Source organism: Pyxicephalus adspersus, chromosome 5, assembly GCF_032062135.1.
Source record: "Pyxicephalus adspersus chromosome 5, UCB_Pads_2.0, whole genome shotgun sequence".
NCBI lineage: Eukaryota > Metazoa > Chordata > Amphibia > Anura > Pyxicephalidae > Pyxicephalus > Pyxicephalus adspersus.
This window is the reverse complement of record NC_092862.1, coordinates 118,995,839-119,011,400: the sequence shown is the minus strand read 5'-3', so window position 1 is coordinate 119,011,400 and position 15,562 is coordinate 118,995,839. Positions and strand designations below refer to the sequence as shown.

At 39.3% G+C, this 15,562-nt stretch overlaps 1 protein-coding gene across 1 annotated transcript; it reads left to right on the top strand.

Moving 5' to 3' along the window:
* The first annotated feature begins 3,420 nt into the window (after positions 1 to 3,420).
* Positions 3,421 to 11,833, top strand: EXOG (exo/endonuclease G). Its single transcript, XM_072412573.1, has 6 exons — positions 3,421 to 3,585; positions 5,210 to 5,359; positions 6,156 to 6,295; positions 7,663 to 7,739; positions 9,301 to 9,415; positions 11,309 to 11,833. The coding sequence occupies exons 1-6, from the start codon at positions 3,456 to 3,458 to the stop codon at positions 11,765 to 11,767; spliced, it is 1,071 nt and encodes a 356-aa protein (XP_072268674.1). The 5' UTR covers positions 3,421 to 3,455; the 3' UTR covers positions 11,768 to 11,833.
* Positions 11,834 to 15,562: the final 3,729 nt, after the last annotated feature.

Sequence of the window (15,562 nt, the reverse complement as noted above, 5' to 3'; positions counted from 1 at the left end):
AAATTAGAAGTATCCATGCTAAATGCTAACTGATAAGAAAAGATCTGCCACTCTATCTGCGTTACCGGAATAACAGTTCCTCACAATTCTATAGTACCAGGGTTGTCATATTCTGCACACACAATTTTTTTTAATGTACTGCAATATTTGAATATTCATATATCCACTATGTGGATACTCTAATGTCCTTAGATTTTCAGCTTGGATGTGACATCATTATTTCTTTATTGCCCCATATTGGCATCCAGTTTGGCAAGTTATGTGCTTTTATACAAGCACGAGGACCTACTTTTTCTCAAATCATTATTTAATTACATTAAATTAAATTATCCACTCCATTGTCTTTCCATTGGGTGTAATGCAATCATCTGTTCTGCTGTCCTGATTACGGTGCTCCCGTCTGTTGCCTTAGCAGCTCCACACAGATGGTCTATGGAGGTTTTCTGTACATGATGCTTTAGGTTTAAATCCAGGCACATCTTCACTGTCTGTGAAAACGTGGAATAGGCTCCCTCATGAAGTAGTTCCAGCAGCTACTATAGACTGCTTTAGGAAAAAGCTGCATGCTTTTCTAGAAGAACAGAATATAACCGAGTATTAAAGCTTTAAAGGTAACGGAGACTGATCCAGGCAAATCTGATTGCCTCATGGGATCAGGAAGGAATTTGTTTTCCCCTGTTGGAGCAAATTACATAGCTACATAGTAGGTTAGGTTGAAAAAAGACATAAGTTCATCAAGTTTAACCACTAGGGAAATAAACATATCCCAGATATAAAACCCTATAGGACATAGTTGGTCCAGAGGAAGGCAAAAAAACTCCTGATACAATTTGCTTCAACAAGAAAAGTTCCTTCCTGATTCCATGAGGCAATCAGATGTTCCCTGGATCAACAGTCACTGTTTTTACTTTAAAGCCTTAATACCCAGTTATATTCTGTGCTTCTAAAAATAATCCAGCTTTTTCCTAAAAGCTTTGTCCAAGCCTCTAAAAAAAAAAAAAAAAAGCATCCCCTCAATTCTACTTTACTTTTTACAAATTCTGCTATTTATTAAAATTCATTCTTGCTTTGAAGTCGATACATATAGGAACGTAGCGAGCATCTTATATAAACATAACCCACAACCATTCCTGTATTCATTACAACCAAATGATGGCATTGGTATTTCTGCCATGTGAGAAACATGGGGCTGACTTTGCTTACCTTATTAGCTTTCCTTCCAACAGTTTTATCTTGGAGTACCTCCTAAAGAACAAATATGAACATCAGAAAAGCCAGATAAAAGATGGAAATCTTTTTTTTACCTCTTGTGGGATAGTGACTCGTTGAAGAAGCCCCAAAGGATTACAAGGAGGGATGCAAAGGCAATGAGCCTGATTTATGAAAGCTCTGGGATAAATCTGGTCCATTAGCTATTAAATGGCAATTGACTTTTAAGAAATCCATTCCAGGGTTGCTGGATCACCCATCTTTACTGATGAACATGTATCCTTTACGAGCTTTCATAAATCAGGCCTACTGTTTCTTAATTCATAAGTTTTCTTTAAACTTCTCAACTGGATTCTCAATGTTACATTTTAGTTTGCATATAAATGTGGAGAAATGTATAAATTATCCCCCCTAGCAGTAATACGGAGTGTGACTCGGGGTGGATTTTACATGCAAAAAGCGGTAATCCTGAGTCACACTCGGGGTAATTTTAGTAGCCCCCCTTACCTTTGCCCCACGCTCCAGCGGCGATCTGATGGTAGAGCAGCAGCGTTGGGGTGAGGCAGGCGGGACATTCCCACTCGCATCACCGGGGAGGATGTGACATCTTCCGGGTGATGTGATTGGTGATGTATTGGGGGGTGTGGCCGGGCGGGAAATTTAAAAGCAGATTACAATGTAATCTGCTTTTAAATGGTTTTTACAGTAAAAAAAACACTATACAACATACAATAAAAATAAAAGTATATTTTATTTTAAATTACATTGTTGTTGTCTATTATTTCATTATTTTTTAAATTATTATTTATAACGAAGAATTATATTATAATTTAATTTTATATTATAAATAATATAATATAAATAAATATATTTATCAAAACAGGGAGTTAATCCGAGGTAATCTGTCTGTTTTGCACAAAAAAACTTTTTCCTGGTTGCTATTTGTGTTTTCTGACACTGCACCATGGAGAGTAGTGCCAGATGTCAGGGAAAATGTGTCAGCTGCCCACATGCAGGTGGTACAATATCAGTGGTTATCCAGTGACCGAAGAGGATTGCATGGATATGGTGCCTAAAGAAGATGCAGTGGTGATGGGTTCCTGGATGCTACAGACCATCTACATAAAAATAAGTGTGCCATAATTGGCAAGTATGCCTTGAACACTTCTCAACTATGGCAGACCTAACCACCACCAAGGATTTAGGTCCTCTTTGGATTTATTTTTTGCTTGGAGTTTGCAGAATTTAATATTTTTCACTGCACTAGTGCTTTGAGGTTGACATATAATGGTAATGATGTGATGTGTCATTGTTAATCACAATGTGAAAGTAATAGGTGTTTGGGTTATTTGCTAACCCATTGGCTTCAATACTAACTTAGACCCTGGTATGGAACAAGAACATTAGACTTTAATCTATAGGTATATCAACGATAGGTATTAAAATGGGGAGTTGCATGACAGCCTAACACATCATAGGGTGGTCATGCAATGGTCCGTGTTCCTCATTGGCTTCCATAGGCAGCACAGCACAATTTAGCAGGATAAATGTCAGGCACTTTACTGCCTAAAGAGGAACTAAACTAAAAAGTGCCAAAAAAAAAAAAAAATTACCTTCAATCCCGCAGGGCAGTCTGATCCATCCAGGTGGATCCCGTGTTGTCCTGGAGCCGCCATCTTCTCCACTTCTTCCGGGCTCTTCATCATACATCACCCGACCCAGGCGCGAGATTGGGTGATGTAGGATGAAAAACAAATTGCCGATATCACTGCACATGCTCCGCCCAAGAGCCTCCTCTGATGCGTGACGTAGGTTTCCCAGAGGCTTTGCGCTCCCATTTATTAGGCGATTGAGAATTGGGGGACGGTGCTGCACGTTTTTGTTTTTTGTAAAAGGGTGTTGCACTTAAAAAAAATAAAACAACATAATTTTTACCTTACATAAAGGGCTGTTTACCCTTTTATGTAGAGTGGAATTTCTGAGTTTAGGTATGCTTTAAATAATCTTAGCAGAGTAACTGTAGCTGTAATAAAGAAGTAAGCAGGAGGCAACTATTGCTTGTGTATGATGATAGCATTTCTCTAAATACCCACTAGATGTCGCTACTGTCACACCACACTTTATAGGTGATTCCTGCACGCAACGTCATGTCTATAGGCAGCAGATGGCGCTAGATTCTTAACGTGTTGGTGCAATATGGAACTATAGGTGGCGCTCTGATTTCTTTAACTTCCCGCTTCTCAGCCATGTCTGGTCGTCTGGCTTACCGCCTCATGAGCCGCCGCTTCGTCGGAGGGTTCGTTCTGGGGGCGGCGGTGAGCGGCGCTTCCTGTCTGACAGCCCTGCATCTGTATGATCGGAGGAAAGCGGAGCCAGGTGAGAGCATCGCCCCCTGGTGGGCACCGAGTGCACATCTATACCCTGTGTGTGTGTAAGTGAGAGCTGCAATGTGTTGCTTCTGCGTGTGTGGGGGGCATTGTGTGTGGTGTGTCAGTGTATGGGGGTATCTAGGAGGCGTCCACATGTTGGATGTCCTTAACCAGGGGACTACCTGTACGTTCTTGGTGACAACAGTCATCAGGATAATTTGGGGGTAAATCTCAGTGGTGACCCTAATAGAGAAATAAATCTTGCCAGGAGGTCTAAAACATTACCAATCAGTGCATAATTTTAAGTGGAAATATCAGTAGTTAATAAAATACCTCTACAAGTGTAAAGCCATCGATCCCTCCACAATCTTAGTCCAGTTGGTCCCACACCATCGTGTTTTCCCTCTGCACCTGGCACAGGCTGGACACCGAGCGCTGCCATCATCGTCCAGGTTCTTCCTAAAACCATGTAGAGGAAAGTCCCATCTGTGCATGCCTGGGATTGGGCATGTGCAGAAGGAGCAGGCCGCAGCCTCCTGGGATACCTGACGTATGTTCCCCAGGAGACTCTGGGTTTCCCATTCAATCCTTACTGCTGCATGGTTCACCTCTTCAAATAAAAAAAAAAAAAATATAAGTCTGTATGATCAGGCCGGTCATTATGTCAGAAATAGACAGGCGATGTCCCTTATGCAATAATGTAATTTACCAGCCTGATTGCTCCTGACTGCACATTTGCAGCGTCGGCTTTATTTGCAGGGGAGACCCGGAATTCCCAACTTCCCTTGCATGTACTGGGGGTGGCATATGGTTACATCGTTGTGTTTTTTTTTTTCAATTTGCCTTTCTTTTGGTGCAGACCCCTCCCCTTCTTTCTTTACTTCTGCAGCAGTAAAGACTGGAGAGGAAACCCTACAGCCCAGTAAATATACATCACATATCCCAAGAGGCTGTGGGCTGCTTCTCCTGCACATGCCTGGGATCGGGTTTGAGTCATCTGGGGCTTTCCTAGCAATTTTTTTTTTTCAGGAAAACACATCACCCAATTTTGCGCCTGCGCAATGCTAAATAAGGTGACATAAGCAGAACCCAGAAGCAGAAGATGGCAGTGCCCACTGTTCTGTCTGGACCAGAAGGAAAAGAAAAGTCAGGAAAGTTCCACTTTAACTTGAATTGGAACAGCATATGAAACAATTTGAAGGTGTTTTTTATTTTATTTTTTTTCAATTAAAAAAAAACAGAAAAAGCTCTGCTGGGCTTCTGCAGACGCTTTTAACCCCCCCACATTTGTGTTTGCAAACACTTGAAGCGGTGACAGCTCATTACCACTCCTGGGCTCTTAGTGTTTCACACTAGGTGTCCTGAAGGGGAAAACATTGGTTTTTTTTATGCTGCTGATGTGCGCTAAGCCTTCCTGTGCTTTGTAGCTTCTTAGCTGTAGCTTGTCTTCTCTGGACATTAAACCATTCATCACAAACCATTGCAATTCACAGACTGATCCACCAAATTTCAAAATTTAGGGGTATTCTCAGATCCCCAGTCAAAGCAGACCCCATAATCATATGTATATAATATTATGACATTGGTGCTGTTCATACTGAGTGCATTATTACCTCTGCTTTCTCTGTCAGAACCGACGACAAAGTCTCCGCTAGAAGAATTTGGATTCCCTCAGAGCGGTCCTGAGGTGAGGCAATATGTTGGTCACGCTTTGTCCTATGATCAAGAGAAGAAGACCCCCCGATGGGTGATCGAGCATCTCACAAAGGAGAAGACAGTCGGTAAGGGTGACTCTAGACAAGTGTGTGAGTGCAGTGTCCTGGTACTGGCTGCATGGAGTATGTTGAGTCCAGTGACACGGATATACAGTGGTAGGTAGGGAGGTGTACGCCATGCCTATTGGATGTCCATTCTGTGAGATGTAAGCTGCTAAGAATATTGCTATGTCTTTCAAAACATAACGTTCATTTATCCCTGGCACGCACAAACCAGAATTACTGGGCATACCTGGCAAAAAACACTGAGCTGCGCGTGCGCAGTTTGATAGCTAGGTGGCCATCAGGCAGGTATGTCTTATTGCAGAAGAGACATCCCTTGTCCCCTTCTGCAAAAAAAGAACTCCCTGATACCAAATTTTTAAGGTACAGTTTTCTTCCACTTGTAGACATAAGGGTCATTCTAGTTACCTTTACACATGGCTCCCTTCCTATCCTTTTCTCCCTATATTAGTTAAGGTTAAAGACAATTTAATTACTTTGCCTTTAGTTTGTGAGGGAGAAGGTTTCTTTATTACAGGAAAGGCGTACTGTGCCTAATAAATGCTTCTTACCTTCCTGTTGGAATAATGCTTTGGAATGTACAGTGCCTTGGGGATGAGATGAGCAAACTCCAGTGTCCAGGCATGAGATCTAAATTATCACAGGTACCCGATCAATATGGACCGATTCCAGACGCAGAGATATTGTTAGTGGTGCCAGGGAAGCTTAAAGTTGTTGCATCTCTGGAGGGTGGGTAAGTATTGATGAAATTAGTGTTTTATTATTATGTTATATTAAATTAAATCGAACTTTCTTTCAGGCAATGCCGACCGAAAACACTGTAAATTTAAACCAGATCCAAACATTCCAGCAATGTTTAGTGCCACTAATGAAGACTATTTGAAAAGTGGTTGGTCCAGAGGTCACATGGCTCCAGCAGGCGATACCAAGTATTCTACGGTATGAACTGAATGATTTTGTTGATGGTATGTAGGTTTTTTTATAATGGTGTGCTAATTTCAGTAACATGAGAGCAGTAAACTTGGTAACAACCTGCATGCACCAGGGTTCAGAATAACACCTCTGTATAGGGATCAAGTGCAGTCACATTTTACTTATAGGGGGGGAGTTGTGTTTTAGACAGAGCTCTACTTTAGGTACCCATTCAGACCATTGCATTCTTATCCCAGTGTAAACACTACACATGATTTGCAAAACACATGCAATAGAGAACACCCTCTCTATCGCATGTATTTCATGTGCCTCGCAGTCCATCAATCAGAAATAAGCCATGTCTGTTGATGAATGAGCTAATTCAACACACAATATGCATCCTCATTTACAAAAATGCCTCAATCTGCACAACAATGGAATTTAAACATGTTGCACTATAGTAATTTGGGATCAGTTCAAGTTGTCTTTGGTCACAAGCCAATTAATGTTGTTAATATTTTATTGTATCCTTTTAAAAAAAAGTAAAAATGGTGTTTGCTGATTGAAGAGGAGGTTTTAGGTACTTGTAATGCCCCCTCTACCCCATTTTTTTTATATGCATAGAATCAATCCTTTTCTTAGAATCAAATCCTTTTCCAAATAACTAAAAGATGCAACTCGATTGGTCCTGGTGTTTAAAAATTCTTCTTTTGTTTTCCTAGTACATTGAAGCGCTGTGTCTCTTTAACAAGTTTTTAAAGTGGAACTAAACCTGTCTATTAACCTGTCCCTGTTGCTTTGCCGGAGCCGCCATCTTCTGCCTTTGTTCTTTTTTTGGTTTCAAACTTACGTAATTTTGGCACAGCCTATCAAGATAGGTGCATTACCACACAGACGTGCTGGAGTTCATCCAGTCCCAGCAAATGTAGGGAAAGCTAGGATTACTGGGTATCCTAACAACCATTCCGGAGCTCAGCGTTTTTGACAGTTCATCGGCACAATCGGGCAGGTAAGAATGATTATTGCACAAGGGACATCGCCAGTCCCATCCTGCAATAATGCCCTACCTGATCCAAATTAAAAGGGGAACCTAAGTTCTGCTTTAAAGAGGACATTTCAATACTAAGATAAAAAGGGTGTGTGTGAGAAACAAAAGCACATTCTGTTTAATACATGTAAATTCAGTATATTTTCTATAAATTAGATTATTATAACAAACAGTTGGGTTTGTAACTTTTAAACTTTTTAAAATCCGTTTTACTTTTTCATATACAAGTTTCATATACTGAGCTTGACATACATTACTAATCATCATAACTGTGCTTAGTTTAGGCAGACAAAATGTTTCACTTGCGTCATCAATTGGATATATTCATCAATTTTCTGTTTTACAGGAAGCGATGGTGGAAACATTCTATCTTTCCAACATAGTGCCTCAAAACTATGAAAATAACGCTGGATTCTGGAACCGGTAAGAGCTTTGAATTCATAGAGAATGTTACCAGAACTGTATATGCAAATATAAATTTTTATTGAGTACAGGTATAAATGTCATGAAGGATGATCCTGTAGTAATACTGAAGAAGTCGGGGCTGTGCACACTTTCAGTTACAATAGGTTTCTTCCTATTTTTGGATAATCTGTTTTGGCTGTATTAAAATGACTAAATTACTTGTGTGACTATAAATACTGGGCTATGTTCCCAACAACCACATTAGAAAAGCTACTTTATTATACAGTGATATTCTTTACCCCTTCATGTCCCCTGTCTGAATACATGTATTTTCCAGCATGATGGAGCATGTCACAAGGCAAAAGTGATAACTAAGTGGCTTAGAGATCATATATTGGACCCCTGTCCAGTAAACTTCCCAGGTATAGAACCCGTTTCAGGACCTGTAGTCAGTTCCTAAATTTAAGTGGACAAGCAGGGGCTCACAAACTGTGATCACCCCCAAGCACAAAGGAGGCAAGAATGGTTCCACCACCACCATCCACCAAGTCAGGATTTGGCACAGTCGCTGATATACAGCATGCCAGTGAATTGAAAAGTTAGGGACACTGTAAATATTGACTCTTTGCAAACATTTGTGTATTTGCCAAAAAAAGCTTTTAAAACATATAAAATGCTTATAATTGTTCGTCAGTATACTACAGAAACATGGGAGAAAAAAATCTAAAAAAAAACGTTGAAACACCAAAGTTTGCAAAATGCAACGTTTATATCACTGTCAAAGCATTCAGCCATGACTGTACTTCAATTTGGAAACGCAATACATGTTTGGATTTTTTATTAAACTAGTGCCAGCATGGATTTGATTTATATATTGAGAAACATGTTCTGTCTATATCATAAAACTGCTATAAGTCTCCCTCTTGCCTTGCAAACATTAAGTTATCATCTTGACTGATTTCACACTGTAATTGATCTTAACAGTCTGCTGCTCCAATGCCTCCCACACAAACTCCGCTTTTTTGTCTTTCAAACTGAGCCAATTGAAATGTATATTGAAGTGTGCCATAGGCATTCAATTATGGATATAAATTCATGAAAAAAGAATATAGACCAAAGTGCTCCAGGATAATAATAAAAAATCTATTGTGTGCGTATTGCTGTACAGAAAATGTTAGATCACGGCAGTATGTCTATTATTTATTTCAGTGTCTTTGTGCCTGCATTAGTGTGTCAAAAGAAAAGAGAATATTACATTTTTAAATATTTCTTTTGCAAAAAGTAAGCCATAAGGTATTTGAAAGATCACATAGATAAATAAATATAATAGATTTCTTAGGCATATTGCAAAAACTATGCACTTTAGTGGTGTTATGTTATCCACTGGCTTATCCGCAGGCTGTTATTGGGGTTTTTATGATTAGGAAAATGTGTCAGTGTTCAGGGTAAAGCAGCCATATAACTGGCAAGACAATATTTTCTGTACAGGAAAAAAATTTATTATTAGGTAATTTTCATTATTTTTTCATTTCTTTTTTTGAGTACTTGGAAAAACTCCTCCTTTTTGTTGGTTTTCCAGGCTTGAAATGTATTGTCGAGACTTGACGGAGCGATTTGATGATGTTTGGGTGGTTAGCGGTCCCCTGACATTGCCAGTGCAGCAAGAAGATGGGAAAAAGAGAGTCACTTATCAGGTGAGCCATTGTTAACACTGACACATTCAGGAGCATCACTGTAGAGTATACTGGTCACTTAGTGCAATATTCAATACAATGAATATTTCTCTGCTTTGCCAAACTTTCCTCCTTAACACATTAAACTGGTGCAAAAAGCATTCATTCGTGAAATGAGGCAGTGCTTATCAGCAGTCTAAAATCCTCATCGTTTGTTCGTGGAGGGAGAAAGACACTGTGCATTCTCATTAACAGCTGCCAGTTTATGTCAGCAGGGTGAAATTATAATTTGATAAATCAGAGTTTTAGAATTCTAATAAAGCTACTAAATGGACAACATAAACTGAGTGTTTCCTGTTAAAGGATTATGATGATACTGAAATAACTAGGCTGCAGTTACCTATTATGAGCCTGCACTGGGTTTGGCATTGTGCTTTTAGAAGTTTGTGTCTGTGAACAACATTACTAAAACGGGCTTTGGAAAATGAGCATTTAAATATATTTAGGTTGTAAGGTTAGGCTTAAGTGAAGCAGGTTTCCCTCTAATCTAACATGGATTCCAATATACAAATGAGAGCTATCCAGAAACATTGACTGAAAATTGGAACAGCATTTAAAATGCAGTCCACCGTCTTTTGTGTAGCTAACATTATTCCTGTAAATAGTTCTTTATAACAATAGTGTTTACAAAGTGTATAAAAGATGTCACAGCCATTTCATTATCAACCTCTTTGTGCAAAGATCACCCTGGACTTCTGGTAAAATTTAGGCATGCACTCTCTCCAACCCACACACACTGCATAGGTCAAATGCTTGTTTTGGCTAGGTGGATTGGAATGCATGCAAAGCTTCCTTGATTCCTCTCTCAGTCAGGCTTCTACCAAAATGCACAACCAGTCTTCCAAAGCCACTCCTTTTTGCCAGCAAAACCGATCACTGGCTCTCCAACATCATTACGTATAGCGACCTATAATGCAGGTACCAGTTGCTGGTCCTGTGTTGTAGTTGAGAATGGTGACCGTTCACCACATTCCAGGAGCACCTAATCTATGTGGTTGAATGGTCTGTTTTTAGATTGTTGTACAAACCCATATCACCTGACGGAAACCTACAGGTGTGGCACTTATATAAAACTTTTTTTAAGGAAAATATTTTAAACCGTTGGCATCCATGACACTAACATTACCATATATACTTGAGTATACACTGTGTTTTTTACCTGAAAATGGCAAAGAATGGTTCCTGGTTTATAGTTGGGTCACACCAGTGCTCATGCAAAGTGTGTAACTCTTGCCCTGCATTTAAAAATTAAAGAGTTTGTTATACACTTTATGTGAGAACACATCATTGTCTACTGGCGGCCAACAACCATGCACAATAGATCATTTAAGAGAAAGTGATCCATCATAACCAACCAAGTACAAAACTCTTAACCTGTAAAAAAACTGAAAAAGATATAAAGACTGACCCCATGTGATTTTATTTTTCCCCCCTTTTAAATAAATGTTTTAAAAATAACAACCCATAAATGTATTTATTCATGCTAATTTTGTTGGCATTTTTTGGATTTCTGTTTTGAATGTTAGCAGTGATGACTGCATTTTGGGCTCTAGGTTTATACTTGAATCATAATAGTTTTCCTGTTCTTTCAGACAAAATTAGTTATCTCTGTTTATTTTTGAATGGGTTCATTGTCGAGTATATGCAGGACTTTAATCCTGATCATAATAAAATATGTGCAAACCATTGTCTTCCCTTTAATTCTAGGTAAACAGTTCTTTAAATAAAATCTGTTTTTAGTCCTAGGAAGAAACAGAAATACAAACAAAATAAAAATACTTGCAATTTATAAAAAATGTCTACCTTCTACATGGACCTTAAGCTTGTTATCTTCATCTTTTTCGAACTCTGCAGGTAATAGGCAAAGACGATGTTGCAGTACCAACACACCTATACAAAGTGATCCTCGCTCGGAAGAACCAGTCTGCAGAGACATTGGCTAAAGGAGCTTTCATTGTCCCCAACCTTCCAATCAGCTTTGATCACCAGTTGCCTGAATACCAAGTGGAACTGGAAGATTTGGAGAAGAAGTCTGGCCTAATCTTCTTCCCCCAAGTAGACAGGTCTAAAGGAGTTAAGAACCTCTGTGAGGTGGACACCTGCAGACTCATCCAGTTGGATGAGTTCAAGTTGTACATAGCAGGCAGGAGAATGAAGAATGCACACAATTTGCAGAAGGCAGAAAAGATTATGAGGGAATTGGATGAAGCTAAAATACAACCAGACAAGTATCTCTTAGACCTTTTTGAACAGAAAAAGAAAGACTTGTCTACAGATGAGCCATCTGTACCACGTGAAGGAAGGAAAGGATAATAGGAATTTTTATTTACAATTTTTTTGGGTATTTTGTTACAAACCAATAAAAACTGGTTCCTATTTGTTATGTTTCATTGTATATCTATACATTTACCTACTTTACTGTAAATGTGTATTTGGTGTACGGTATAAAGGCACATCCTCCCACTTTGCTATTTCTTGTGACGCTGACCCCATTCATTACATTGAATTGGGCAGTGCACATACACTCACAGAAATATAGTGAGAACACTAGACATTGCTTTCTATGCAATGTTTGAGTTTGTTGTGTATAGAACACTTGGTGAGGTGCACTACAACACACACAGGGCTCAAATTATCAAACTGGGAATCTGACATTCTCTTAAACATTTTCTAATAGGACTCTTCCAGGTCTATCTGTTTTATTAGCAAAAGCTGATTCCCACGAGGGAATGTTTGGGGAAATGTCAAATTGCCTGTTTCAAAAAAGAGTCCATAGTGTTAAAGTAATTTTCTGCAAAGTAGAATGAGGAGCAATGATGCAGTGATAGTTCTGGATAAAAGCAGGTACAGGTAGTCCCCGGGTTAAGGACATCCGACATACAGACGACTACTAGATATGATAGGGGCTTCCCTGCTCCCTCGTGTGCAGGATGGAGGCTTGGAGGGGGGAGGGAGCGGTTTGCATGACTTGCAGAAGAAATCTTTCGCTAAACACAGCTGAGGTTGTGGGTGATCTTAAGAGCTGAGCTGATCTGTAGAATCTTGTAACTTTTTAATGACCAAGACAAACTGCAGCAGTTTCTTTTTGCATATCAAAGCACAGCTTGCTCCAGAAGTTAATGAATGTCTAGGCTCCATAATTTATTTATTTTTTGCTTTGTGATTCGCTCACAGTGAGGATTTTATACAGTAACTGACACTACGTTGCCTAATAATATGTTGAGACAAACATCTGTCCTAATTGCATATAATAAAATAATGTACATGTTCCGACATGCTTATAAATTCAACTTAAGAACAAACCTACATTCCCTATCTCGTCTGTAACCCGTGGACTACCTGTAATAAGGTGCTGATGCATGTTACTAGTTGTGTGCCTCCCTCATGTCAGTACTGGTTTCTGCCCATAAGTGTCAGAAGCCACAAGCATTGAGTTGTGTGATGCAAAGAAATCCTATGTGCTCCTTTATGTAATGTGTTAGCAGCAGCATCATTCAATAAAGTCCATTCCTTTGCTTATATATGGGGCTTTACATTTATTCTGCTTCTGATCCTTTTTTCACATTGAGTTTATATAGAGATGCAGGGTGAAGTAGTTATTGCCCCTACCTTCTAACACAGGTGGCCTGCATTCAGTTTCCACCAGAGCAGTATAACACAGACAATGGTTGTTTTATACCCACATCTGCAAAGTAAATCTGTCATGACAAAAATATAAAGACTTCTACTGGTGACAAGCAATAATGCCTTCTGTATGTCTATCATCATCACCTGGAACAAACTGCAAGTGAAAATTGAAGAAAGATTAACATTCCTTATCCTTAAGTGGAGTAAAAACATAAGCAGCTCAGTAATGTGTTCTATAAGAGATGTCAGCCATGGCAGCGGATGTATTTTTCTGACCTTTATCTCAGATGATGGACAGCTTGTATAAATCAAGCTGTGGACACAACAGTGCAGGGTGTGATATTTGCTATTCATTCTAGGATGGAGGATTTGGCTGTCCTGTTACTCCGGTGTCTGCTGTTTGCCAAAGGATCAACCTGAGGATTAGGACAACACATTTACTAAGTAAGCCAAAAAGTCTTCCTGTTCTTCAGGATACAGAATGTTCTTCTGAGTCACTGTGTCACTTATGTTTATAGTGATGTCCGGCCACAGGACAAACAAGGAAAGCCAGACAGACTCACCGTTTTGTTTTGTGTTTGACAATCTTTGATGTTCAACTTTTTGAATTTCGGTTTTTGACCGCTTTTCCTTGTCCATTAAATCTGAAGAATAAATTGTAATAGAGGGTCCACAGGAAGCTTGTTGTCTATATTAAAAAACAGAGTCTAAGCTATTGTTTTTTAAGCCTGTCTACAGCTAAACAAGTCAGATAGGAATTTTTTTTCAAACTAAAAATCGAATACACTCTCCATACTGAGCTGTACAATGCATCCTCCGCTCAGTTTGTCTTTACTATTCAACTGTATGTCCCACCACCACTGCCATATACCATTCTTTCCCCATTGCATGAACAACTACCTATGCAACGGCTTTTCCTAAAAATCTGAAGAGACCTCTAAAGGTGTAATGATCATACCCCTACATAACATTTTATAACACATCATCTTTGAAAGGAAAGTATCATTTCATGTCGTGCTAGTAAGGAACCAGTAGAGGGAGACAGAGTCGCATATGTATATTGTCTGGAACTGTGTCTCCCCTATACTTTCCAGAACATGTTTCCATATTGCTTGCTGCTATTTTTTGTGATATAATTTTGTAGTATGTACACAGTAAACCTGCTAAATTACATTTTATGTATGGTTACATTATTATCATTATATACACATATACAGCTTATAAACTCTTACCAAGATTCTACTTGAGTTTTCCCACATTGTCCTCCTCTGTTTCTCATGTAATGCAAAACAAATTACCAAATTAAAGTTGAAGTCCAAGCAGAATTTGTGTATTTTATATACAAACCGCATGTTAGGGGACTCTTTTGAACTCTTTGCTTGTCTGTACAGTGGAATCATATTGCTCAAAAAGCAGACCAAATGCTGCCATTAATAGCATATCCTAACCCAGGGGTCAGCAAACTCCAGCCTTTGGGCCAGATACAGCCTAGCCAGTAGTCCGTTCTGGCCTAATGCCCCCCTGGTCGATCCGGGCTAATCCCGGTCGGCAGGGGTCGGTAACCCGCGGCTCTTGAGCCTCCTTGTTATGCCTCCTTTCTCTATTTACCGCGGCTGGCGTTAACACTTCCGGGGTAAGGGGACATACAGAGGAGAGGGATTTACTTTCAGGGGCATTCCTGTTGGGGGCTGGAGCCATCAGCGCAGGACTGGAGAGAGAGTCCGGCCTAGTGTGCCTTATTGACCTCCTAAAATGGTCTAGTAGCCAAAAAAGTTTGCTAACCCCTGCCCTAACCATTTATAACAATTCATAAATGTTACAAGTGAAATGTTACAAGTTACTAGTGAATAAAAAGATTCAAGGGTACCTAAGGCAGCATGATTTGTAAATACAACCCTGTATACCCCTACTACAATGGTGTATTTAGCTGTTTGTATCTCTGAGAGGCTTCTATATACAGTATTTATGGTAAGGAAATTGGTGTGTAATTCCCATAGGGCAGGAACACCTGTGAATATTTCTATGCCAGCACTATATAGAGATTATACTGCCCAGCGCTATACAGAACCCACTTTGTACAGAAACTTTCTTTTAATCTTGTGAAATAAGATGTGTTAATCTTTGGTATCGGCTAATACACAGAGCACATACCATGGTATCTAATATCACCAATACTATTTTTGGAGATACATGTTAATTCCAAATATTTTTTTTTCCAAGAAAAAGCCATTTTATTGAACTGTAATCTGGTATACATAAATAAATAAAGGAATACAATCAATTAGATATAATTAAAGGATGGTGTGTCACTTTTTTTTTATACTCCTGCAATTGTGCGTAAGGACTTTTTTGCCTGAAAATGCAGAGTGAAATACACAATGATGGCCTCTAGGTGGCAGCATTGCCCTGTACATGGCCATGTGTATTACAATGGAAAAACACACACACACACACACACACACACACACACACACACACACA